Source organism: Artibeus jamaicensis, unplaced genomic scaffold (genome assembly GCF_021234435.1).
Source record: "Artibeus jamaicensis isolate MK-2021 breed Jamaican fruit bat unplaced genomic scaffold, CSHL_Jam_final contig_797, whole genome shotgun sequence".
Taxonomy (NCBI): Eukaryota; Metazoa; Chordata; class Mammalia; order Chiroptera; family Phyllostomidae; genus Artibeus; species Artibeus jamaicensis.
Genome location: NW_026521977.1, coordinates 3,371,957 through 3,396,412, shown reverse-complemented (window position 1 = coordinate 3,396,412; position 24,456 = coordinate 3,371,957). Strand labels below are relative to the sequence as shown.

At 42.1% G+C, this 24,456-nt stretch overlaps 2 protein-coding genes across 3 annotated transcripts in view; one reads left to right on the top strand and one right to left on the bottom strand.

The window, feature by feature from the left end:
• DKK3 (dickkopf WNT signaling pathway inhibitor 3) overlaps positions 1 to 3,743 on the top strand; it is a 42,738-nt gene extending 38,995 nt beyond the window's left edge. The window contains exons 6-8 of the mRNA XM_037133862.2: positions 172 to 316; positions 1,042 to 1,198; positions 2,185 to 3,743. Of these exons, the coding sequence (XP_036989757.2) occupies positions 172 to 316; positions 1,042 to 1,198; positions 2,185 to 2,404 (522 nt within the window). The 3' untranslated portion in view covers positions 2,405 to 3,743. The remainder of the gene's footprint in view (positions 1 to 171; positions 317 to 1,041; positions 1,199 to 2,184) is intronic.
• Positions 3,744 to 9,558: 5,815 nt separating this feature from the next.
• The window catches only part of USP47 (ubiquitin specific peptidase 47), a 99,921-nt gene continuing 85,023 nt past the window's right edge, over positions 9,559 to 24,456 (bottom strand). For both annotated transcript variants that reach the window (XM_037133851.2, XM_037133853.2), the window contains 11 exons: positions 24,138 to 24,253; positions 23,713 to 23,832; positions 21,192 to 21,969; positions 18,150 to 18,325; positions 17,731 to 17,811; positions 16,284 to 16,399; positions 15,821 to 15,939; positions 13,589 to 13,719; positions 12,060 to 12,107; positions 11,839 to 11,969; positions 9,559 to 11,018 (listed from right to left, as the gene is read on the bottom strand). In XM_037133851.2, coding sequence (XP_036989746.1) covers positions 10,844 to 11,018; positions 11,839 to 11,969; positions 12,060 to 12,107; positions 13,589 to 13,719; positions 15,821 to 15,939; positions 16,284 to 16,399; positions 17,731 to 17,811; positions 18,150 to 18,325; positions 21,192 to 21,969; positions 23,713 to 23,832; positions 24,138 to 24,253 — 1,991 coding nt within the window. In that variant the 3' untranslated portion in view covers positions 9,559 to 10,843. The remainder of the gene's footprint in view (positions 11,019 to 11,838; positions 11,970 to 12,059; positions 12,108 to 13,588; positions 13,720 to 15,820; positions 15,940 to 16,283; positions 16,400 to 17,730; positions 17,812 to 18,149; positions 18,326 to 21,191; positions 21,970 to 23,712; positions 23,833 to 24,137; positions 24,254 to 24,456) is intronic.

Sequence of the window (24,456 nt, the reverse complement as noted above, 5' to 3'; positions counted from 1 at the left end):
TCAGGTCCGCCTTACCAGCCCTGCTCCCGTGGCTTCAACGCCCCCCACGCCCCGCCCCCGCCTAGGACCCGAGTTTCCTCCTCCGTGCAGTGGACGGTGTGGGTTAGCTGACCCCTAGTGTCCTCGGGCCCTCCCAGGCCTGTGAGTCACAGGCTGCCGTGGCCCCTCCAGCTCTGCACCCGGGACAGTGAATGCTGTGGAGACCAGCTCTGTGTCTGGGGTCACTGCACCAAAACAGCCACCAGAGGCAGCAATGGGACCATCTGTGACAACCAGAGGGACTGCCACCCTGGGCTGTGCTGCGCCTTCCAGAGAGGTGGGTGGCTCCCTCGGGGGCAGCGTAGGCCCTGTAACAACTCCACCCTCCCACTCCACCTCACTCCCCAGGCCTGAGGTAGCGCCTGGCTCCTGTCCTGTTCCCCGTCACCTGGCTTGCCCCCGTCTCTCCCCATCGTCCACGCTCACTGCCCCTCCAGCATAAGGTCAGCTCAGGCACTCTCGTCTCCCACCAGTGTTTCTGAAAATCTCCCCCTTAGCCAACCTCCCCATCCCTCCGGTCCACCTGGCACCTGCTGCTCCTGCAATTTTCCTCAAGGACGGCTTTCTGGCTATCACTCCTCTGGGGGTTTGACTGTCCAGTCCACCTTCCCAGCCCTGGCCAGCTCCAGCTGCCCTGTCCTCCTTCTGTCTTCACTCTTCCTCAGCCAGTTTGGGATCCTCACGGCCCCAGCGTGAGCCCGACCACAGTCTGTTGTTGGTGCTGTGCCCCAACCTTGAACACCTTTCTTCCATTCTTAATTTCTCCAGACCTTTGGCCTCAAAATGTAGCACATGCTGCCTCTTCCAGGCAGTCCTCCTTAACTGCCCCAGTCCTCCCAGCTTATTCTCTCTTGAGCCCACACTGCCACTCTTGTTTCCTCTCATTCCACTTTTTCAATCCAAACATCCACATTGGGGTTGAGGGTGGAAAGTGGGAGGCTGTACCCCGCTCCCGGTGCCTGCCTTGGTGCTGGGCATGGGGGTGACTTTGGCCGGTTCTAGGCCTGTTGTTCCCTGTGTGCACACCCCTGCCCGTGGAGGGGGAGCTCTGCCATGACCCTGCCAGCCGGCTCCTGGACCTCATCACCTGGGAGCTGGAGCCGGACGGAGCTTTGGACCGATGCCCGTGTGCCAGTGGCCTCCTCTGCCAGCCTCACAGGTGAGGCCCCCGTGTTCCCCTTGTCAGGGGCCAAGCGGGGATGAGATGCCACTCAGAGGGGACTCGGGGGCAGGAGCAGGGAGAAAATGTGGATTCAGTTTAGGACAGGTTTGATTTGAAGTGTCCTTGGGTCTTCCAGACAGGGGTTCAATAGCAGTCAGACCTGTAAGGCAGGCTGAGAAGGGGGGGCCAGGGGCACAGAGTGGGGCTCATCTAGATGGTGGTGGAAGCCTCCTGAGTGGGTTGTCTGGGAAGACAGTGTGGAGGGAGAAGCAGTGAGGGCTGAGGGGACCCCATTACGACAAAGGACAAGTGGAGAAGGAGCCGGCAGAGGTGGCTAGGAAGTGGGAAAGATGGGAGGGAAACCGGGGGAGTTGGCCCCCATGGCGGAGGGCACCCGTGATGGTTGGAAGCTGCCAAGGGACCAAGAAGCACCAGGGCTGCATGGCCCTCTCCCAGTGCGCGTTCTCCTAGGCTTCTTGGCAGCGGCTCCTCAGTCTTCCCTCCCAGCAGAATCCAGGGCAGCTGGGCCGACGACACCCGTCCCTGCCCCACAGGCACAGGTGATGAGGCAGTGACGTCCTGTCCCACTGTCTGGGGCTGCTCCCACCTGGAGGCCTTATGGGCAGCGGGCTGTAGTTCTCAGACCCTGCGTCCTCGGGGCTGGCCCCAGGGATGCGGAGCCTGAGAGGGTCAGTCACAGGAAGACGGACCTGCCCCTAGAGGTGGGGGGAGCTGCTCCTCAAGTACCTGCTCCAGAAGTGAGCCTCCCTCAGCAACCCTTGCTAAGGCAAGATGTTGACAGGAGGTGAAGACTGTTGGAGAGATGTTAGAGGAGGGTTGTGAAGGTGAGGCCCGGAGACACACCCACAGCAGCCCCAGGTAGAGCCCCTGGCTCACACCCAGACTCCCCGTGTTGAGAGCCCAGCTTTGCCCCCACGGGGAGACACGGCCCTCGGCTGAGCCACAGCCCCATCTCTCCCCAGCCACAGCCTGGTGTACGTGTGCAAGCCCACCTTCGTCGAGAGCCGCGGCGAAGACGGCGAGAGCCTGGTACCCAGAGAAGCCCCCAGCGATTACGGAGCTGGCGGCTTCATGGAGGAGGTGCGCCAGGAGCTGGAGAACCTGGAGAGGAGCCTGTCGGTGGAAATGGCTCTCAGGGAGCCTGATGCCACCTCTGAGCTGCTAGAGGGAGAAGAGATTTAGATCCAGGCTTGTTCTCTGGGTAGACGTGCAATAGAAGTAGCTAATTTATTTCCCCAGCTGTGTCCTCTAGGTGTTGGCTCACCAGACTTTTTTCCACGGCCTCTTCCCGGAACACGTTCCCTCTGGCCTGCAACAAAGTGAGGCGCTGCACACTCGTCCAGCCCCCCGGGCAGCACACCACGCATCACGGTCTGGCACCTGGGGAAGGCACCACTTCAGGTGTGGGGTTTGAAGGCAGAGCAGGGATGCAAAACTGATCCAAATTATTGGCCACTTTGCCTCTGTGGGTTGGCAGATGGCACATTTTGGTCTGTGTCCCCCGGGAGGGGACAGGAAAAGCTGCAGAACTTCCTCGTCATGGGTTTTGGGGAAATGTTGTTGCTCGTGTGTGTGGAGTCGTGTGCCCTGTTGTACAAACATCAACCTGGCGAAAATGCAACAAAGGAACTTTTCTCGCATTTCTTCGCATGGGCATAGGTAAGCTGTGCCTTCAGCCGCTGCCGGTGAATCGTGCTCATTCCTCCAGCTTTCCAGCAGTCCCTCCGCTCCTGCCTCCGTGCCACGTGCATGGTTTCGCATCCACCATCAAGTCACGCTGTCGCCACAGCCCAGGGAAGGGGCATTGCTCTGCCCAACTGTCAGCATGGTAGGGGCTCAGAGATGTCACGTTCCTCACCCAAGGCACACAGGGAAGACCCAAGCAGTATCTCCCTCGAGTGTGACTCCAAGTTGGGCTTGCCCACTGCTCCCCACCAGCCTTGGTGCCACCATGAGTACTCCCTAAAAAGAGAAAGAATTTTTTTTCTTGAGGCACATCTGGCATTAAGGTTAAACCAGTTCACGCATCTCTGTCACAGCCAACTTCTACTCCTAGAAGTAGCGTTCTCTCTAGTGTCGGGATGGCCATCCCCCTAGTGGTGACAAGTGGTATTGACACTCCCCCATGGCAGTTAGTTACATTAGTAACTTTGAAGGTACGTGATTGGAGCATAAAATTTAAGTTAACTTAGGTAACTGTAGGGCTAGGATTATAAATGGAATTTGCAAAATCACTTACCAGCAACTGTAGACCATTATCAACCACGTGGAGAAACTCATAGACCATGCCAGGCTCTGTGAAATATGGTTGTCATATCCACACTGAGCGCACTGAACTAACTGTGTGCTGTTCCACAAGTGATGTTTGCAGGTGTCACGGACTGCTTCCATCCTGTACGCATCCAGAGTCATTAAATTTTACATTTGCACACGATTGTATAAGCATGCCTTCTTCGAGATTTAAATTATGTATAAACACATGTTGCATTTAGAAATGACGTATAAATCACTTAAACCCCTCTTTTGTAGTTCTCGGACTTCCTTTTTTCCTTTTGACTTTGAGTAAACATAAAAACACTTTCAGCCAGAAAAAATAAAATAGAAGCGACCTGCATCATAAAAAAGAGAAGACTCTTCCATGTAATTAAATTTTCCAGACAACTAAAGCACACCTCTTTTAGCATGAAAATATTTCAGCAATGTTAGCCATTTTTGGATGGGACACAGTCTGAAGAGTGTCAGTGTTTCGCCGTCTTTGGAAAGAGCGAATGGAATGTGTATGGATTTTCTCTCCAGAGGCTTCTTTAGTCCAACACAGTTCTGGCCCGTAGCAGAGTAGGGTTTTCAGAGACTGTAATAATAAAGCTACCAAATGTTAAGTTCAACTGGGTGGCAGGCAGTCTGTATTAATTCACTTAATCTTCATGGACTTTGTATTTTCTTCACTTAACAAATGAAGAAATGGAGGCTCAAAAAGATTAAGTGATACAACTGGAAGTCAGACCAAAGCAGTATGAAGTATAGTATGCCCAGGATCAAGTGATAATTTGAATATCAAATATAGAGTTGTTCTTTCTTCAATGTTAGAAATCAGTTCTGGCTGGTGTGGTTCAGTAAATTGAGCTCAAGCCTGTGAAGCAAAGTGTAGCTGGTTTGATTCCCAGTCAGGGCACATGCCTGGGTTGTAGGCCAGGTCCCCAGTAGGGGGTGCAAGAGAGGCAACCACACGTTGATGTTTCTCTCCCTCTCTTTCTCCTTCCCTTCCCCTCTCTCTAAAAATAAATAAATAAAATATTTAAAATTTTTTTATTGAGGGCCTACTATATGTCAGGTCCTATATCGTGCCAGGGAGACCATGGGGCATGAGATAAACCAGGTTCCTCCTTCATGGAGCTCGTATGCAGGTATATTATCTTGCTCTACTTTGCCATCATAGCCAGAAAAATGTAAGCACAGGAGAGGCTTTGCCAAATAGTTGGCTGAAATTCACATACAGAGTAGATCTTCACTCAGTTCTGAATGGAATGTGGTAAGGCTTCGGTGCAGTTTGGCACTTGAGTCTTTCCGCCGCCTTTCTCTGGGCCCCAGAGTCCCTGCCAAGGGAGACAGGGCAGATGTCCTTTCGGCTGCCCAAGACTACTCCCAACCCTGTTTCTGCTCCCTCCGCCACCACCGGAGAGGCTGGAAAAGCCCTGTCCCCCCTGCGGCTAGGGATGACCACAGGACTCAGTCTGAGTCCAAGACATGTGAGGGGAAGGCTGCCAGTTTTCTAGGAAGGATGTTTCTCCTGAGGGACAAAAGGAAAGAGGCCACACACCCCCACCCCCTTCCCTGGTTCCCTGCCTTCGAGTTCAGGGGTTTAGGACGTGCCATTTGACACTGGCAGCATCTCGTGGCGGGTCACCTGAGGGGCATCAAAGCGCTGTTAGCAGGGCCGCGTTCTTCACTGGAGGCTGTAGGGAAGAAAGCAGTTCCCCGCCTCTTTTAGCCACTAGAGGTCACTCTCACCCCTGGTCTCGTGGTCCCCTTCACCTTCAAAATCAGCAACAGGTAGATTGCTTTTCGAGAGTCGCTTTACCTCTCTCTCTGCGTCTGTGCAGCTGGGAAAGGTTTTTTACTTCTGAGGGTTCATAGGGTTAAATTGGGCCCACCTGGGTAATCCAGGGTACTCTTTCCTGTTAGAGTCCTTAACCTTAATCGCAGCACTCAGGGGCCATTACTCTGCCCACCATGAAGGGTAAGACTCGGAGTCCCTGATGACGTCGGGGGGGGAAAGCAAGCCTGCCATCGGCTGTCTCCGGACTCCTTTTCAAGTAAACCACCAAATGGTTACAAAACTGCTGTTAATCTTTCTGTTATTAGAAGTCCAAAGCATTCTCACCTAGTGTGGGAGATACCGCCCTGGGAACAAAGGCCAACAGGGGAACCCAGTAGAGCTTTGAATCCCGACCCGCCCACTTTCCGCCCCCCCCTCCCCCCTCCGTGTACAGCTCCGGGAAAGGCAAGAGTGGAAAACGAAACGTCTGCGCGCGAGGCGCAGGCCGAGCCTCTGCCCTCCCCTCCCCCCAGATGAGAGCGCGGGTTCACCTGCGCTCGCAGAACCAGCGGGAGGACGACTGCGGCCGCTGACCCGATGGGTGTGTCCCTCCCCCCTTGTCCCCCTGCCCTCGACTCCATGCCTGGCGAGTCCTGCCTCACTAGCCTGGCGCTTTGGGCTTTGGACACGGTCGGGAGAAAGGGGTGCAGGGCGGAAGGAGGGGCCCTGCTGTGGGGTGAGGGCAGGCAGTGGGGCCAGCAACGGGAACGTGAGCTGTGGTCTGTGTATCCCCTTCGCGCAGTCAAGAGATGCAACTGACTGTTCCGAGACTGTTTTTAGATCATCAGTCTGCGTTTCCGAAGTTCAGAGGCCAACGCTGTGGAGTGGGTCCCTCCACGCAGGACTCGCCGAGGCGCCGTTTCGGCGGCAGCACGTCTGCCCTAGAGGACCACTAGAACCGCTAGAAAGGGGGTGAGAAACCCCCTCTTGGGAATTTAGAGTTTAGAAAACAGGGTATTTCCTTCCCTGACCTCCCACGAAGGAGGGGACAATTAGACTTACTCCTTTGACTAAACCCATGGGGAGAACTTCCCGAGATTTTGCGTGGATGCCCTCGACACGTTGTAGGAGGATGGCCGTGCAGAAGCCGCAGGTCCCGCTGACTTGCCAACAACTTGCCACCGAAGGAGCACCAGGAGGAGGCAGCTCGCGGGAGCAGCCGTGCAGCGGGGCAGGCCACCGAGACGGGTACTGACAGCGCTCATCCAGAGACCCGGGCATGGGAGAAACACGAAATGAGGGTGGAAGACTTTGTGGGGACCAGGGCAGCGTGGGACAAAGTGGTGCCCGTTTCAGAGGGAGGCCCTTCCCAGCAGCGCAGTGGCCAGAACCGTTCCACGAAGGGCCACCACTGCTGTCTGGAGCGGAGTCGTTGGCTCCTCGGGCCTGCAGAACACACTCTTCACAGTGAATGTTCAGACCAGAGGAAAGAGGACAGTGACCTCACCATGACCTCAACAGGAGGCTGCCCCTGTCAGGGGACGTCCTCACCCCACTCCCTCCTCTCCGCTGCCCAGAGCTAGTGCAGGAAGAGCAGGTGGGAAGAGCCAGCCCCGGCACATCCTCCGGCCCTGTCCAGGCAGAGAGCAGCACGTGTGTATACCAGGCGCTGCGGCATGTGATGGGGGTGGCGCCCGTGGGGAGCTTTGAATCAAATGACTGAAACTTTAAAAAGCTCAGACTGTCTTAATAGAAAGTGACTTAAAAGTTGTAAGATTGTACTGAGAGCCTGAGGATAGCTGACTTCCAGGGGAAACTGCATTCAACAGAACAAACACGGTTGGCAGTTACTGGAAAAATACAACCATTGCATATTTGAATCTCAAGTTGATACTCCTTAAATGGGTTACTTAAGCATTATAATGAGGCTGAAAACTGTGTGCCTCCTGTACTGGGGAGGGGGCAGGTTGGGAGCAGAGGAAGCGGAATGCAAACGTGGTCCCCACCTTTCAGGTTAGGCCACAGGGTCCACTGGTACCCCGGGCAGGTATCAGTGGAGGTGGAGACCAACCAGAAGACCAGCTCCCCCCCCCCCCCCCCCCCGCACAGTTAGCTGGAGGGAGGGGCACTGTGCCTCAATGCTTTCCCGCCCTCCTCGATTGGCCCCCAGTGACTGCTGTATTCTTTTCTAAATGGCTACACTTGCTTTAATGCATTCTTGTTGTCCAGTGCTGGTTCTGAAAGCCAACTTTTGAAAATTAACATTATCTAACCATGTGACCACACCACCCCGCTTCCCCACCTGATTTCAAGTACTCTAAGAGGGTACAAACTTTAGCTGGGAAACAAACTCCTTTACAAATCCGATTAAAAAACCACCATACTGACCTCCCAGAAAACTATACACACACATACAATTTTGTATTTAAGAATTTGTAGCCTTTTGACTGCTGCAAATGTGACCAAAGTATTGATTTTTCAAAAACTACACAGAATTTAGGTGAAATAGTTTTATTTAGCAAACAAAAAACTTGCTACTTCCAATTCTTTTCTACTCCATGTGCTCTAGGCTACAATGTGCAAGTCACAACAGCAAAACAGCTGGTTAGGGTCTTGATGCTGAATAAAAGGACAAAATTCAGAGGGAGGACTTCAGTAGCCAATTAAAAAGGAAATACTAGCAAATGAACCAGAATAAAAGGTTTTATTGTATTCCATACATTCACAAGTCACTTTCAGACGTAGTGCACTCATTTAGCTTAGACCACATTGTACATTGGCAGCTCTCTCCTCTCTCGGCCCAGAGACCCATCACCAGACCATTCCTAACAGTGCACCCTGGCAACCAACAGCTCCTTGACCATTTTCCAGCTGTGGCACGGGGTCACCCCAGCTTACTCTGGAGTACTTTCCATTACATTACAGTAGAGAGCACCCCACACTCTCCTGCAGGGCTCCTTCATTTGCTGCTTCTCTCATTGTGACTGCTAACCCGGTTACTTCTTAGTTTGTGAAGCAGACCTTCAACTAGCGAACTTGCCAGGTAACCACAGCACCACAGTACAGTCCGGAAAGCAGGGCTTTTCCTTCTTTGGCCAGAATGCACCCCTAATCTTCAACACTCGCCTCAGAAATGTAGGTATTTGGTTCTCACAGGGCGTGCCAGTTGACATAACCCCACCTGCGCCACAGCAAAAGCACTTCAAAACCTTGGTGAGACCTGTGGGGAGCAGGGCTAGGCTGGTAAGTGAGTACCAGGCTCCACGTCCCACCCAGTTTGGGTACTTGATCCAGTTACTGCTCTGCCTTCTGGCCTCATGGGTACTTCCTTCCTTGACCCTTTCAATCTGAGGGGGGCTGACTCACATTTACCTCTTTTACATAAAGTACTGTTCCTATTACAAGTCCATTTGAAAAGGTCAGTGCCTTCTTTACTGAAAATACTAAAGTGCAACATTGTGTTCTCACTCTATCAGGCACTGAAAGGCAAGAGCTTTAACTTTATTGTCTGGAATGAAATGTATTTTCTTTACTCTTGGTATTTGTAATATGCCTGCAATTAGAAGTAGCAAACACAAAACAAAAATCAGGGCAGAAGGCACAGAAGAATTTTACCATTTACTCTGTAGAAACACTACACGAAACCAAACCAAACAAGCCCACAGCCAGTTCTGTTCAGCAATCGGCCTCTGCTCCACAGTCCGTCAGTCCTTGAAAGCAGAGACCCAGTTTATTAGCCCCCACGTCCCAAGCAAGCAGGCTTGGATCAGAACCAAAGAGCTGTCATGTTACATCAGAAAATGCATGACCTTAAAAGACAACTCACCCCAAGGCTTTCAGTTTTCCTCTGAGAACACCACCAATGCCAATAATGCAAACTCAGAACAGTACTTCACACTGGGCAGAATGCTATATAGTTTACATGAAATAAAAATTAGCCAGAAAAATACCTTAGAAAAGATTTTCTCTTGTGGATGCCAAAAGACTTTTAAGCTATAGTAAGAAATTCTCAATCATTATATTCAAACTGCAGAGCCAACCTCTAATATTATTTTCTAATTATATATTTCTTAAAAGGAAAAAAAAGGAAAATCTGATTTTGTAATATTGACAGGATCCTCCAAAGTTAAATATTAACATCTTTTCATCTCTTATGAGAACTTTACTGTAAACATACCCTATGACAGAAGTGAAATAATTATTCAGTACACATTACAAAATGTTGTATTTAAAGAAAACAAATCTATTCTTAAACCCAATTCTTCATCCACAAAAGTTTAATGACTAAAATAACACAACAGAATGAACAAATGTTTTATTGGCATGTTCATTGTTGTAAACAGCATCTGGCATGAAAAAGTTTTACCAAAACCTCTTTATTGATTTTTATAAATTAGATGGCATTTTCAAAATTTACGTAGAATTGTGTTCATTGAATAGCTGTATTTAGCAAAGCAAAGACTTGCTGACTCTAATAGACTTTGCAATGAAATCATGTTGACTGCATCAGCCTGTGCTATGACCTGACTTACTAGCAAGTTTATTCCACATGATGGTAAGAAGTCTCCCCAAAGTTAAACTACATGTAACTACAAATCAACGCCCAAAATTAAAGTGGGACTTACAAGGGTTCTCTAAGATTCAAACTTGAAGTATATTTTCAAAAGTAATGTACAAAAAGAAATAAAACTGAAGTCACTGAACAGAAAAACCTCATTAACAAGGGCAAATACAATCGTATGGAACCCAGCACTGAGGAATACATTTACACAGACCGCTATACCTCTTGGTGTACACAAATGTACATCATGATGGGAAATTGGGGAACTGCCATTATGCTAACTCAACAGGATCAATTTTATTTACATGCTGAATGAACGAGTGAAACGTATTCTCTACAACCATAGCTTAAGTACAATTATAATTACAATGTTCAGCAATTTGAGCTGCCATCTGCTGGGAGTGGTCTAAAGGAAATGTTTTGATGTTCCAGAATAATGTTCTTTATACTTCGCAAAAAATGAAACAAAAAAACACAACTTCACAAATCTTGACTGGGTTACGGCTGGTTCTAAAAATTTCTTTCTTCAGCTCCTATATTTGCTGCTTTCCAAGAGTCAACACACGTTGCATTTACTTACAAATTGTCAATGAGGTAATGTGTGTATCAGTGAAATAAACAGAAAATCCATTCATTCATGGCCTTTGCACAGCTTTTATTATTAAACTATCAGAATCCTGTTTGAGGCTAGTTTTACTAGCGGCTATGCGCACATTTGTCCGCAAAAAAGATGTTTGCTCATTCCCCTTCCCCCTTTCTAGTAGCAGGTTTTGCTTTTTGTTTTTATTTTTTTTGCACATCCCTTTTTACTTTACAGTACATTTGACTATAGTGCACAACATGATTCCAAGTCAAAACAGTGGCCCATTGGGCACTGGGCTTCTGATTGGTGAAAGGCAGTCCAATCAGTGCTGGTGTCACGGGGTCACCCCTAACCATGTCTGGCCATAATGGCACTACACAGTAGCAGTGGACCGTCTAATTAAAATCCAAATCCCCCAGGGAAAATGCTACACTAGTAGAGTCAGTCTTGAGTGAGATCTTTATTTGGTGCTCCATCCAGGTATATTTTTAGTGCTTTCTCTTTCCGTGGTGAGTACGTTACACGGTGTCCTGTCTTCTGGAGTCGACTGCTTTCTTTTTTCATCAGTTCATTTCTCTGCTCATCTGTCAACTCCATTAATTCTTCTGTTTTATCCCTGCATTTAAAATATTAGTGACATATTAGACCAGGAGAGCCATCTGCCTCTATTAATTTATGCTTTGATACTATAATGCTCCTCAGTGAGAAAATAAAATCTGACATCACCAATGAAATTAATCTCATATACTAAGATGTAGATTTCTAATGTGTTTATTAGCATAGCATTCAATTCTAAAATGGCATAATTTCCATGTTATCAGTATAATAGTTATCATTTATTGAACACCCATTTAATAACAAGCACTGTGCCAGTTTTTGAAAATGCAATAAAAGGTCTGATTCTCAAACTCTCGCAAGGCTGACATCACTGCTGCCACTTCACAGATGAGGAGTCAGACAAATAACAAAGCTGACTTTGAGCCCCTATCTGCCAGGCTCCAGTGACTTCTTTTTCTCTTACATCTGTGTGGTCCACACGTGAGTCAGTAACCACATGTGCCTCCTGATCGCCTGTAGATGGGCCTGGTCCAGACTGCAGTGTGCCAGAAGTGTAACACACACACAAGATGTCTAAGACTCACCACAAGAAAACAGTGTAAAACAACTCACAAGTAATTTTCCATATTGATTACACATTGTAATCATAATATTTTGGACACCTGGGTTAAAAATATTTTATTAAAATTAATGTCACCTGTTATTTTTTACTTTTTAAATGTGGTTACTAGAAAATTTCAGAATCAAATGTGTGGCTCTCACTGTATTTCTATTGGTCAGAACCACTAATTACAACAGTGGCATTTATGAAAAACAAGACACTATACAAAACAAAAATGTTACATTATCAGAAATAACAAAAACGCTGTGTGTGTTACCTATAAAATATGACTGCACCATCATCACAAATATAAAGAGGCCAAACGTTCAGGGTAGAAACTTTGGGGTTCCAATCCAAATCCTGATGAATATCAAGGACAGAAATATCGCAGGGAAAAGTCCCTCTACCCTAAGGAAGAAAGAATGAAGGAATAAACCATGCCATTAACCACATTTTTTGAGCACTAGTAACCTGGTGCAAACATTTTCAGGGCTTTACCTTGGCAAATTCAATATCTTCCAAAGGAATCCCACTGATTTCACAAAGCTGTGAAAGGAAACATTATATGAGTTCATTTAAAATATACATTTGCTTTAAAAAGTTATTTTCCTTTTATCCAACATACAAATAACTTGATTTATTTCAAGAAAAGGTAGTATGTTTGATTTAAAAAACAGAAAAAAAGGACAAAGTGAAATTTTCTCCATTTACTTTGCAAATGCTATGTCCTGGAAATATCACTCAGTATATTCCTCCCAGAGCTTTTCCTATGCATTTATAAATTATGCAAACATTTAAAATATATAAAACACTATTTATAAAATATTTCTCCAGAATACCTTTATTTTATAATAATAATAATTGTCTTATTATAATAAGAGGATATGGAGTAACCAATTCTCTTCAGCCACTGACTATTTTACTTCCAGGTGATGGAAACAAAACAATAAGCCTGTTTTTAATTCTTCCCAGTCACAATGCTACACTATATACTGCCATGAACATCCTCGCATATTTCTGCAAGCATTTCTTTGGATTGAGTTCTCAGATGTGGAACTGCACATCTGGAATGTTGATAATGCCAAACTGAACCTTAAAAAGTTGTATCATTTTAATCACTTATCAAAGGTGTATGATATTGCCTATTACTTCACTTTAGATATTCATTGATTTTCTAAATATTCATCAATTTAAGAGGTGAAACACTGTTGTTTTAACTTGTATTTCTTCAACAAATTGCCTATTCATGTTCTTTGCCCATTTTAAAATTAGATTATTCATCTTTTTCTTTTTAATGTAGTAGCTCCTTATAAATTATGGACATCATGTTTCATATATGTTTCAAATATTTTGTCCCTTTCTTAATTTTTAACTAAATTATTTATTAACTTTTATATAAGTCTATCTTTTTTTTTTTTTAGGTTCTGGTACCATGATTAAAAATATCTTTTCCTTTCCAGGATGATAAAAATCTTTTCATCTAGTATATTTATCATTTCATTACATTTTTAATATAAATTTAATATATTTTGAATTTATTTTTTGTGTTTGGTATGAAGTTTCAAAATAAAATTATTTCTAAAATCTTAGATGTCCTAGAATCACATAAATAATCCACTCTTTCCCCAGAAATCTTCAGAAATCCTATCTTTAAAAATAAAACATTAAAAAGAGACCTTCATCTGGATTCTCTATCTAATCCTACCTCCCTCATTTTTAAAAAGATACATACAACAATTTAGTCTGGTAACTCCAAGCTAATCCTAACTACTAAGGACAAAGTTGATCCAAGTAAGAGAAATTGATGGTCTACTTCTGGATGGCCCCGAAGCCAATGTTATTTTTCAAGGAATCAGGAGCCCTAAGAAATAACTGGAAGGTATGGTTCAAAGTGCCACAAAATGTGACAGAGACAAAGAAAGGTTGCCACAGCAGTATTTGGCACAGTCACTTCGTATGCTACCTCTTAGGCAATGCAGGAGAAAACACAAAACGTATACTACATCATTTGTTTAGAAAGAACTGACCTTCTCTCGCAACTCATCAACACTACTGCTTTCCAATACAACCTCCTGGAAGGGATCCAACTTCATCTCTGAAGGCCTCCACCGTCTTGACAAAACTGCAAGCTGTGACATGGACTTCATCTTCTCCACCTCTGTGAACATGCAAGATTAGGTTATCACTGCATTTTCTCTATAGGTTCATAATCCAGTATTTTCTATGTTGCTTGACTAAAAAAAAAAAAAGATTTACTTCAAGAGTTATTCTTAAAAATTGGGCATAAAAGAAACCAATTAACCCCAGGAGTTTCTGAGAATAAAATTTACTGTCCTCTTCAGTCTCAAAAGATAATCCCTAACTCTTCTGCAAGCCCTCCTTCCACCAGTATTCGTAATTTCACTCTCTCCTGACTTCTGCTGGACACCAATAACTCTCTCTTCTCTGGACCTCTAATCTGTACCTCTCTATTAGCTACTACCCACAATCTAAAATCATAATTAAACTGTCTTCACTTTACCTCCTTTTTTCACTCAAGCTATCTCATTAATCACTCACTCTACATTTTCATCCAAACTTACTGATTCTTCAAAACCTGGCTCAATTGTCACCTTTCTCTCTAGTTTATACCAGAACAAATTGTACTGATTTGGTCTTTAGTACCTATTATTTTAAAATTACAGCTTTCGAGTTCTGGTTCACCCACAGACTATGTACTTCTGGAGGGCAATCACCAGTTCTTATTCATTTTTGTAGCACTAGGAATTAGCAATGACAAATTATAGGTCAATAAATGCTTCTTTGATTTAATTGCATGACTTACTTCTTACTCAACTATTTGATGCTAAAATATATACTGGAATGATACTGATTCAGGCACCCACCTTTCAGTGACATTTTCTGGCCAATCCATCTCTGCTAATTCACACTCAATCCTCCCTAAGCAGGGTGACTTCTGTGTTCTTCACGATCTCTTCCTGGCCTACCCAGACACAGTGAGTATGCTCTAAGGCCCCAGCTCCTTAGAGAAGGAATTATAATCTGAAGCACTCCCTTACGCATGATAGCATACAGTATCCTTCCTGATTTTCATTCTCTCCATAACTTGTCAATTAATTAGAATTTCAACTATTGAAATTTACCAAATTTGTCCAGAAATAGGTGTAGAGTCACTATTACCGAGTGTCTGAAAGCTATCACAATCATATGCAGAAACACCCAGAATTTATGATATATTAACTTCTATGGAAAAAAGAAAAATCAAAATCTAAGTGACAGCAAAGTTACAAAAGAATATAGAAAACCAGCCGTTTCCCTTGATATCAACTCCTAAAAAGCCAACTTTCCCCACACTGCCTCCCCCCCAAAACAGTACTTTAAATGTACCAATGTTGACAATTAAAGCCACAGTGTGTAACAAACACAAGCGCCTCCTCTAGGTCACTGCTGTGGGTTGAATTGTGCCTCCCCCAGCCAAGACTTACTGAAGTGTTAACCCCCCAGCACCTTAGAATGTGCCCTTATCTGGTACAGGTAAGTACTCTCTCATTAGAGAGGCAACCAAGTTAAAAGGAGGTTACCAGGGTAGGCCCTAATCTAAAATGGCTAGTGTCCTTATAATATAGGGACATCTGGATAGGGATAGATAAGCCCACAGGGGAGAACATCATGAGGATATAAAGGCAGAGATCAGGACGATACATCTAAAAGAAAGGAACACCAAAGGCTGTCAACAAACCACGGAAAGCGAGGACAGAAGCACGGAACCAACTCTCCCTCCAGCCCTAGGAAGGAACCACCACTGCCGACACCTTGATCTCAGACTTCTAGCCTCCAAAACAGCGAGGCCCCAAATTTCTCCTGTTTAAGCCACCCAGTTGTGGTACTTTACTATGACAGTCTAGGAAACCAGTACAGTCATTATTCTCTAAATCTCTGATAAATTATCAATAGCACATCTTCGAAACAAAATAAGCCATACTGAAAAAAGAAACTAAACAACAAACATGGCTAAGAAAGTATCAGAAACATTTTCTGTAAAAGATACTAAAAATACAACCCTAAAATTGCAACATCCCCTTAAGAAGCAACACTATTCTAAAAATTCAGAGAAAAAAAGAAACATTTAAAAGGCAAATGGGATCAAGAGAAAATACAGGAAAAAACTCATTATTTGATTTAAAAACCTATAGGCTTCTACAGTTTTAATTCTAGAGCACTTCTAGCAGGTATTTCCCCCACAAAAATGTTAGTAATACCATCAAGAACTTCAAGAAAAACCTCCCAGTTGCTGGAAATATTAATATCTTCTTCATAAATATGGTAATCCAAAAAGACAGTGCCAGGATTCTTCCATGTCTTTTTCCTTAAACGAAACCTACAAATATGATAAGAGATTTTAAAATACTATAAGTTGAAATTCTTGTCTAAAAAAAATGACATCGATCTAACATCAAGGAAAAACAAATTATGCTTAAGTAGTTACCCATTAAAACTGGAGAAAATAAAATGTTCCCAATATTTCAAATTTAATAGTATTCTACAGAAGAAATTTGAACACAATTCTAGTACTTTTGCTTAGTTCTATTAAACTAATTTGCAGTACTAAAATTCTAAATACACATGAATTTCTGATTCTTCTAGTTTTCGAAAATCACACCAATTCACATCATTTGACCAGTCTTTCTTCCAGTCACTGATGACACTGTAACTGCACTTTACCTGTCAATACTGAGTTCTAAACCACACTGCTCCCTGAGTTGAGGAATTAACTCCTCTTTCGATTGCCGTACAGTCATTCCTTTAGCAAACACAGCATCCAGCAGAAACTTGCATGGCTAGAAACATAAATGGTTAGAGCTTGAGTTATACATTTAAAGAAAGGATCAATGAGACATTTTACTTGCATTTTATCCTGTGACAATTATGGGCCAGAGTTTAGGTTGCAACCTTGACTCCACTAACTGTTACCTTGGGCAAGTTTACTCAACATTTCTGTACTTCAGTTTTCTAATCTATATACAGGGACAATGTCTTATTCACAGAGTCACTGTAAGATGAAGATAATACATTCACAGTTCCCTTCTTGTGATAAAATGATCACAATTTTGAGAGTAAAAAGAATTATTTTTATGGACTAAAACAAGGGAAATGCATAACTAATTTTCCAAGTACATTCATTAATTGTCTCAAAAGAAAAACAGTACCCACAGACCCCACACTTGGAAGAAACATGTAAAGTCAAAATGACTGTAATGGATCACATACAAGAGATATGATTTGGTGCCTGAAAAAATTTTGAATGAATAGAGGCATTTCATGAAAAGTTTATCCCCCTTATTTGCTATTTGTTTTTCCCATTTGTCTAGGCCCAATAAGACATTATAAGCATTTTGAAAACACAGTCTTTGCCTTATTCTTCTAGGTATTCACCACAAGCTTTGTGTATCACAGAAACAAATATTTTGATTACTCCCTAAAAAAAAAATAGCCTGGTTAGATCCTTAATCCATCATTTACAAGTTGTATGACTTTGAGCAAGTTACTCAATTTCTCTGAGCCTCAGTTTCTTCATCTATAAAATTGGAATAATGAATAATAGTTACAGAGTTAGTTAATGAGGATCAAAGGAGTTAATACATAAGAGCACTTCGAGCACATAGTAAACACTAGAAAAATGCCTGTTGAATATTAAAAGGATACTCTGAACACGAAATGAACCAATATACCCTACAGGTCAACTGTTACCCACCTGCAGCACTGTACCATCATTCCCAGAAAAGAAGCAGACACAAATCTCCTTTTAAAAGCAGGAAATTTTTGCCTTACTCCAGTGTTCATAGCTATACTTTAGAGCAGAGGCATGATAAAAAATGACCTGAGAGCTACATTCACCCCATCCCTGTTTTTGTAAATAAAATATTAGTGGGAAATAGCCACTCGCATTGGTTTTCTGTATTGCCGATGTCTGCTTCCATGCTACAGTGGCAGAACTGAGTAGTTACAAAAGGGCAGCATGGCCTGAACGACTGAAAGATACCCTAGAAAAAGTATGCCGACACAAGGCTTAGAGAAGTCAAAAGAAGTGGCTACTGATAAAATGTCTGCAGCTCACATTTTTAATAACTACCAGAAGTGACCATATGTTTCTCTTAAGTGCATTACTTACCTCTTGTTCATTGACCAGAAGCTGGTACACTTTCACTCTGTACTCTCCTTTTTTAAGTGCTCTCCCCAGTCTAATTGTAATCTATAAATGAAAAACATTTTTTAGATGTACTTTCTCAGCAGAACAAACAACCCATTCTCACCCATTGTTTAGCTTGTTTTCCAAAACTCTCTACATAATGGGCTCTTTGAGAACAGAAATATCTTTCACCCTTGATTCTCCAGCACCTAGAACAGTAACTGACACAGTTAACATTTAACAAGTGTTTGTAAGATGAGTGAAAACAATAAAAATAACCACTAAACATCAAAGAAAAATTACACTTTTAGGGTATCTATTCCATCTTACTTGGATGTAGTGTAAGATGTTCTCATATCTAACATTAAAAAGACGAGTTATTCAAAATTATTTTAATCAACCTTATTGTCATCTGAAAATGATGAAAGTGTCTCATTCAGTCGGACGCTCTCAAACTCTTGATTGCTGGCATACACCCGAAAGACCTTGAAGTGAGAGGACAAGACTCCAACAAAGGGCTCTAAATGTTGTTTGAAAGCAGCCAGAGTAATTCTTTTATCAACATGCACCATCAACCCTAAGCACAAAAAAATCAAAACAGAAACAAAACTGTAAAAGAAACCTTAGAGTACAAAACATATCATCTACATGTTATTCTACTGTAGGCAGGGAAAAGCCCCCCCTTTCAGTTACTTGACTTTTAGCAAATATACAACATTACAGGGACAAAGAATACAGACACTGAGTACATGATAGGTATCATTTGACAACTTAAAATGTTGAGATATTTAAGTGCTTATATATTTATTTAGGCTGCTGAATTAAAAAATAAGCTTCCAGGCAGACTTTTCAAAAACACAGATCTGTAGCTGCGCACAGGAAAGTGCGGGCGCTGGCTGGGTTCCAGCCCTAGCTCTTCTGCTTTCTTAACAGGGAGCAAGCTGCCAGCCTCTGTACTTGTATTTTTTCATCCAAAAGATGGAGGTAATGACAGTACCTACACCTCATAGCATTGCACTGAATTCAGTGAGGTCATATAGTTGTCATGCTTTTAGCACAGTACCAGGTAATATATAGCAATTGTCTCAACTTTTACTAGTAAATGTAGTTCTGGGATTTCTACTAGGAAAAAAAATGTCAAGACTAGCATATAGAGATGTGGTTGGACTGTAACAGGAACAGATCTAAGTGGATCAGAAACTCCCACCTCCTCCAAGGTTCAGTTTAGGTTTTCTGGGCATTTTAATGTTATCTTTGATGACCTTTATTTTTTTCTATTGCTTATTATTTTAATCTTTTGTCCTTTATTGTATGAGCCATTCATGAGCAATACTTCTGAAGTATTTCTATTTACTCTGGTCTTTATATTCTAGCGAAGAGCAAGACACTCATTTGTCTCTTTCTCTTTAATAGGCAGTGCAGACTACAATAGCTACTGCACCACCCCAGGCCCATGGTCTCCCTGCAACCTTAAGGCTCTCTCAGGAGTCCTTGTTTTTCTGTGAATCTATATTGAAGGTCAAGGATGAGACCCTAATATGACTATTAGGGCTATCTACGTTAATCATTTTATATGAATTTACCCACAAACACATTTTGGGGGATAAATACTATTATCTCCATTTTATAATAGAGGTATTTGGAGTACAGATAAGTTAAGAAGTCAAAGTCACAAATCTATACAAGGATCAGCCAGAAATTTATTCATCCATGCCATCTAACTCCAGAAGCACTTGGTCCTGATTGCCATTATCAGTTAGCCAATAATCAACAACTATTTGTGTCTTCCTGTGATACAGTGTTACTACAAGTTATGAGAGAAACCAAAATGGCAGTAGTAACTTGTTTTTGAGTAATGCTGTAGAATTTAGTACATTTGTCGGAAAAAAGCACAATCGGGACTGGTGTAACACTCTCGTGAGAAAACTGCAGCTCTGAGAGACTGGATGACCTATCAAAACTACTTTAGCCACAGGCTTCTCATTTCTAATCAAGTAATGTCTTCATTACACACTTCTCAAAAAATTTAGTGCCCTCCTGGGATAGCATAAATAGAGGCTTGTTTTTTAAAAGCCAGATTATTAATATTTAGGGCACTCCTTAAAACTTAGAAATGGACATTTAAAAAGTTTATTACCCTGTTTATCTTTTCATCTAATTGGTACTTGTGACATTTCCTGTAGAGAATCAGTATTTAATAATCAGGAAAACAATAAATGAACATTAAATTTAAAAAGTCCACTCAGAAAGACACGTCCCCCAAATTGGGATAACCTGAAAACATTAACCGACAGTACTTTTAGATAAAGGTATATAATTTCTCCCTGAAACAACTGATTGTAACAGATAGCTTAAAGATCATTCTTTTGAAAGTAGTTTGGTTATTACCTAAATGAATCGCCTACACAGTATATAGAATGTCTCTATTCAGTTTTCAAATTCTTTGTAGCTATTATACCAGCCATTTCAAACTTCAATGAAGAACCTGTATTATTACGCATCGTCCATGCTTCCCAGGCACCTCCAATCATCAGGGACTGTGATAAAGCAGACTTACTAACTACAGACTTCTGCAACAGGGAGCTGCCATTCCTACTTCCATATCTCTAAGCCAGTTTTCTAAACATAGAAAGGCATTTTCCAGTTTTCTCTTTTTCATTTCAAATAAGCCTTCTGTATGGCTTCTGAAAGACTACGTAAATGTTTATTATTTCAATGAATGCTAGTAAATCAGCCTACTATGAATTTCCAAAAAGGTTAAAATGTCCAGTACTGCCTTTTAAAAAGATTTCATTAGCCATTCTAAGAGGCAAATATGACTCTTCAAGACTATAATTCTTAAGGTTGAGACTATCATGCAAATTTAAAAAATGAATCACTAAAAAAAATTTCTAACCTTTCCCCAAAGAGGAGCTACTTTTAATTTCTTCAATGCTCTTGAAGGGTTGAGAATGGCAAGAAAACACAGTAGCTACTGGCTAATTTCTTTTACTATGATGTGAGGGAAGTAAGGAACAGTGGTGGTAGTGATGGGGTGGAAGAATGCATACTAGGCATGCAGTCAGAAAACCTGAGTCTGATCCCAGTAGTGTGACCTACTCCCTTTACGACCTCAGGCAAATTATTTAACCTGTTTGAGCCGGTTTCCAGGCCTGCGCTCAATCCACTAAGCCACACCAGCCAGCGCAAAATACTTTTTTTGAAAAAATAACTTATCTCACTGAGTTGTGACATCATTACTGTCACAGGTCTAAGAACACTGTTCACTGTAACCGCATCAAAAATTAAAGCTAGCGCAATAGAAAATAGTTTTATAGTACAGGAAGCTACAGGTGGCCTCAGAACAAAGTACCTAACTCTTAGCTGATTCTTTAACTAAAATTTAAATAAACTGAAAATAAACTGATGCTGTTTCAAGGAGCTTTTCCTTTTTAAGTACATACATTTGTGTCCTTCCCCAGAACCTTCATCTGCAGCATACGGTTCTGCTTTGAAATACATGTACTGTATTTCTCCCCTACTCTTGCCACTCTCATCATATTCACTATCAGTTCCAGAGTCTTCTTCTGCTGTATCCCATGTCTCTTTTTTTCCTTCATTTGCTTTAGTTCTTCTACTACTCGTGATGCTATGAGAGTCAAGTCCATTAGCCAAAGGGATCTGAGCATTATCGGCATTGCACAGAGTGTCACTGCTATGACTGGAGCTAAGAATATCACTGTCCACTGAACTTGTACTCCTGTCATTATTCACATCTGAGTCCGATCGTTCTTCAGACTGAAAATTTTCAGGATCAGAAGTCTGAATATGCTGTTCAAGTTCTCTATTTTCCACTGATGCTGAAGAGTCTCTCTCATTGAGAGGTGACTCAATATTTTCAAAGTCACTTGTCTCAGTACTTTTGCTGCTGTCCCCATTATCTCCATCTTGCTGCTGCTGTAGTGACAAGCTTTTGAGTTTCTCAGTGCTTTCTTCTAGAATAGCTTCCACAGACTTTAGGCTCCCCGCAGGTCCTTTGACTCTTTCACAATCATCATCCCCATTACCAGAATCACCCCCAGCTTTCTGGTATGCTGTCCTTTTGGAATATGATCCTGGGGATTGTTCAGGTAACAAAACAAATAATCTGATTGTATTTGCATGCCGATCCAGGAGTTTCCATAAATGAGAGTCTGTAAAGGCCATCTGGTAATCCAAAGTCTCAGAACTTTCAACAAACACCTAAATGGTAAGTCAAAGAGTTATACTTCATCATTAATTTTAGTGAAATTCTCAGTCATTATAAGGATAACATCACATCAATACCAGAGAGTGCATAAGTTATAAATTTTGGAGAATGACAATGTTTCTGAAGGACACATGCATTGTTTTTGGAAGCTATACAAAATAAATTTTATTTTTATATGTCTTTATAATTAGTCATAAAACTGTGCTAAAACAGATGGAACAAACGCAAGCAGATATCTTATTTGCTGGGCTGCCCATTTTCAGCAAATTTCTGTATCTACATCCTGCTTTTTAGGAAATCAAAGCTTAGCACGACTACAGATATCTTGGGGATGCAAGACCAAAATCCAGATTATAGAAAAAAATCTAAGGGACAAATGATTTGATTCTATAGCAAATTAAACATGAAGAGGAATCTTTAGATTAAAATAAACTTCAGAGGCATATAATGACCTTTATTCGGATCCTGATTTGAACAGACAAATCCTATTGGGGGAAAAATTTTTATAAGATGATCAGTGAAATTTGAACACTGACTAGCTACTGGTTGATATGAAGGCATTTATGTTAACTTTTTGGGTGTAATAATGCAATCATAGTTATATTTTTAAAAAGACTTCTCATCTTTTAGAGATATATATTCAGATTCCTTACAGATGAAACGATATGATGCTGGGGATGTTTTTCAAGTAATCCAGGGAAGTAGGTGGCTGACTATTGATGAAACAAGAGTTGGTAATTATAGAAGCTGATAAGTACACCAGGGTTCATTACACTATTTTCTCTATTTCTGTATATACTTGAAAATTTCCAAAATAAAGTTTAAAAAATGAAATGCATATATACAAATTTGGCAATTATAAATAGCATTCTGAGTTTTGCATAAAAATATAACTATTATTCAATAGATGTTACACATCAGGACTAACAGTTAACTTTAAAAAAAAAATCTCTCCCACTCCTCACCCTAAACGAGTATTAAGGTGGATTAGAGATTTTAATGTTATACACGCATACACCACACAAAAGTACTAGAGGAAAATAGAGATAAATGAAAATTACACATTGGATTTATAATAAACAATACGAAAAATGGTTAAATGAGATAAAAGACAAAGATGAGTAAGACTGGAAAGGACAATAAATAAAAGATGACAAGCAAGGAAACTTCTGACTGAAATTCATCCAGACTAAACCAATGGTATTAGGAACAAACACACAGAAGAAATGATAAATAATGAAACACATAATTAAGAGATGAAACAAAAACATCAACATGAACGTTCTCTTTTCTAACAGAGATAAAAGAGTAGGCAAAGAAAATAATGTTGGGTAAAGCCAATATGATCATTTTCTCTAGATCACCATGCAGTACTACATTATGGGAGAAGCTGAAAAATGAATAAAATTCAGAGGACACAATCACAGTGGATGAAAACTGTCATGAAGGCTTCACCAAAGAGGCAGGAGTAATCTGGGGCTTGAAAAAAAACAATCTAGGGAGATGGCAAGATGGCAAGGAACACTCCAGATGGGAGTAGCCTGTGAACAAGGCAGAGAGGAGAACCAGTAAGACTGATTCAGACGACAGAAAGCAGCCAGATCTGACCTGACTACAAAGAAAGGTAATTATTGGGAGAATTTAAAAGGTGGCTAGCTCTAGAGGCTGGATTTATAATGTTAAACTTAATTTCATTAGTTATTACCAGAAAATAGTCATGACAAAATTAAAGATACCTTGTTACTCCTAAAAAACCCTTCAGCTTTCAGGGTTTTGCTGGGCACAGTGAGAAGACGCAAGTCATTGTAGCAGCGTTCCAGCACTATTCTCATCGTTTCCGCAGGTAAATGAATGGCCTGCAATAAAAGTAATTTCACTGAAAAAAGTAATTTCTCCAGGAAATAACTGAGCATACACTTCCAGGCCTGTTTACGATGATCCAGCCAAACACATCACTGTTTTGTACGCATCTCACACCTTCACACTTTGGCCAGTCTGTTTGTTCTCTCTGAGTGTTCTTCTCTCCTAACTACAGTTGTCTTAGCTATGAATACTGGCTTCTAAAAGTAAACCCCAGTTCCTGTATCTTACTCATAACTATCGCACAGCACTTTGTACAGGGCAGGCACTCAAAAACGTGTTAACCAATTTTAAAACTTACCTTTGAAATAAGTTGTTTGAACTCTGTAACTGTTTGGTTTAAGTAAGCGCGGACAGTGACAGGAGCAGCCACAGATTCTGCCTTTAGATCAACAACGTGAACTTTCACCATCACTTCTGTCACATTTGGAAACAATGAAAATGTAACTGGAGGTTAATTTAAAAACTGTATTGCACATAAGTAATGCATTCTTGATATGTTTCTATAGATGACAGGCAAAGGTAACATTTTTTACTAGTTATCAAAATGGCAGATGTATGTTACACATGCTTTAATTTAACACAGGTTGTAACTTGTACAACTTATCACATTATAAACA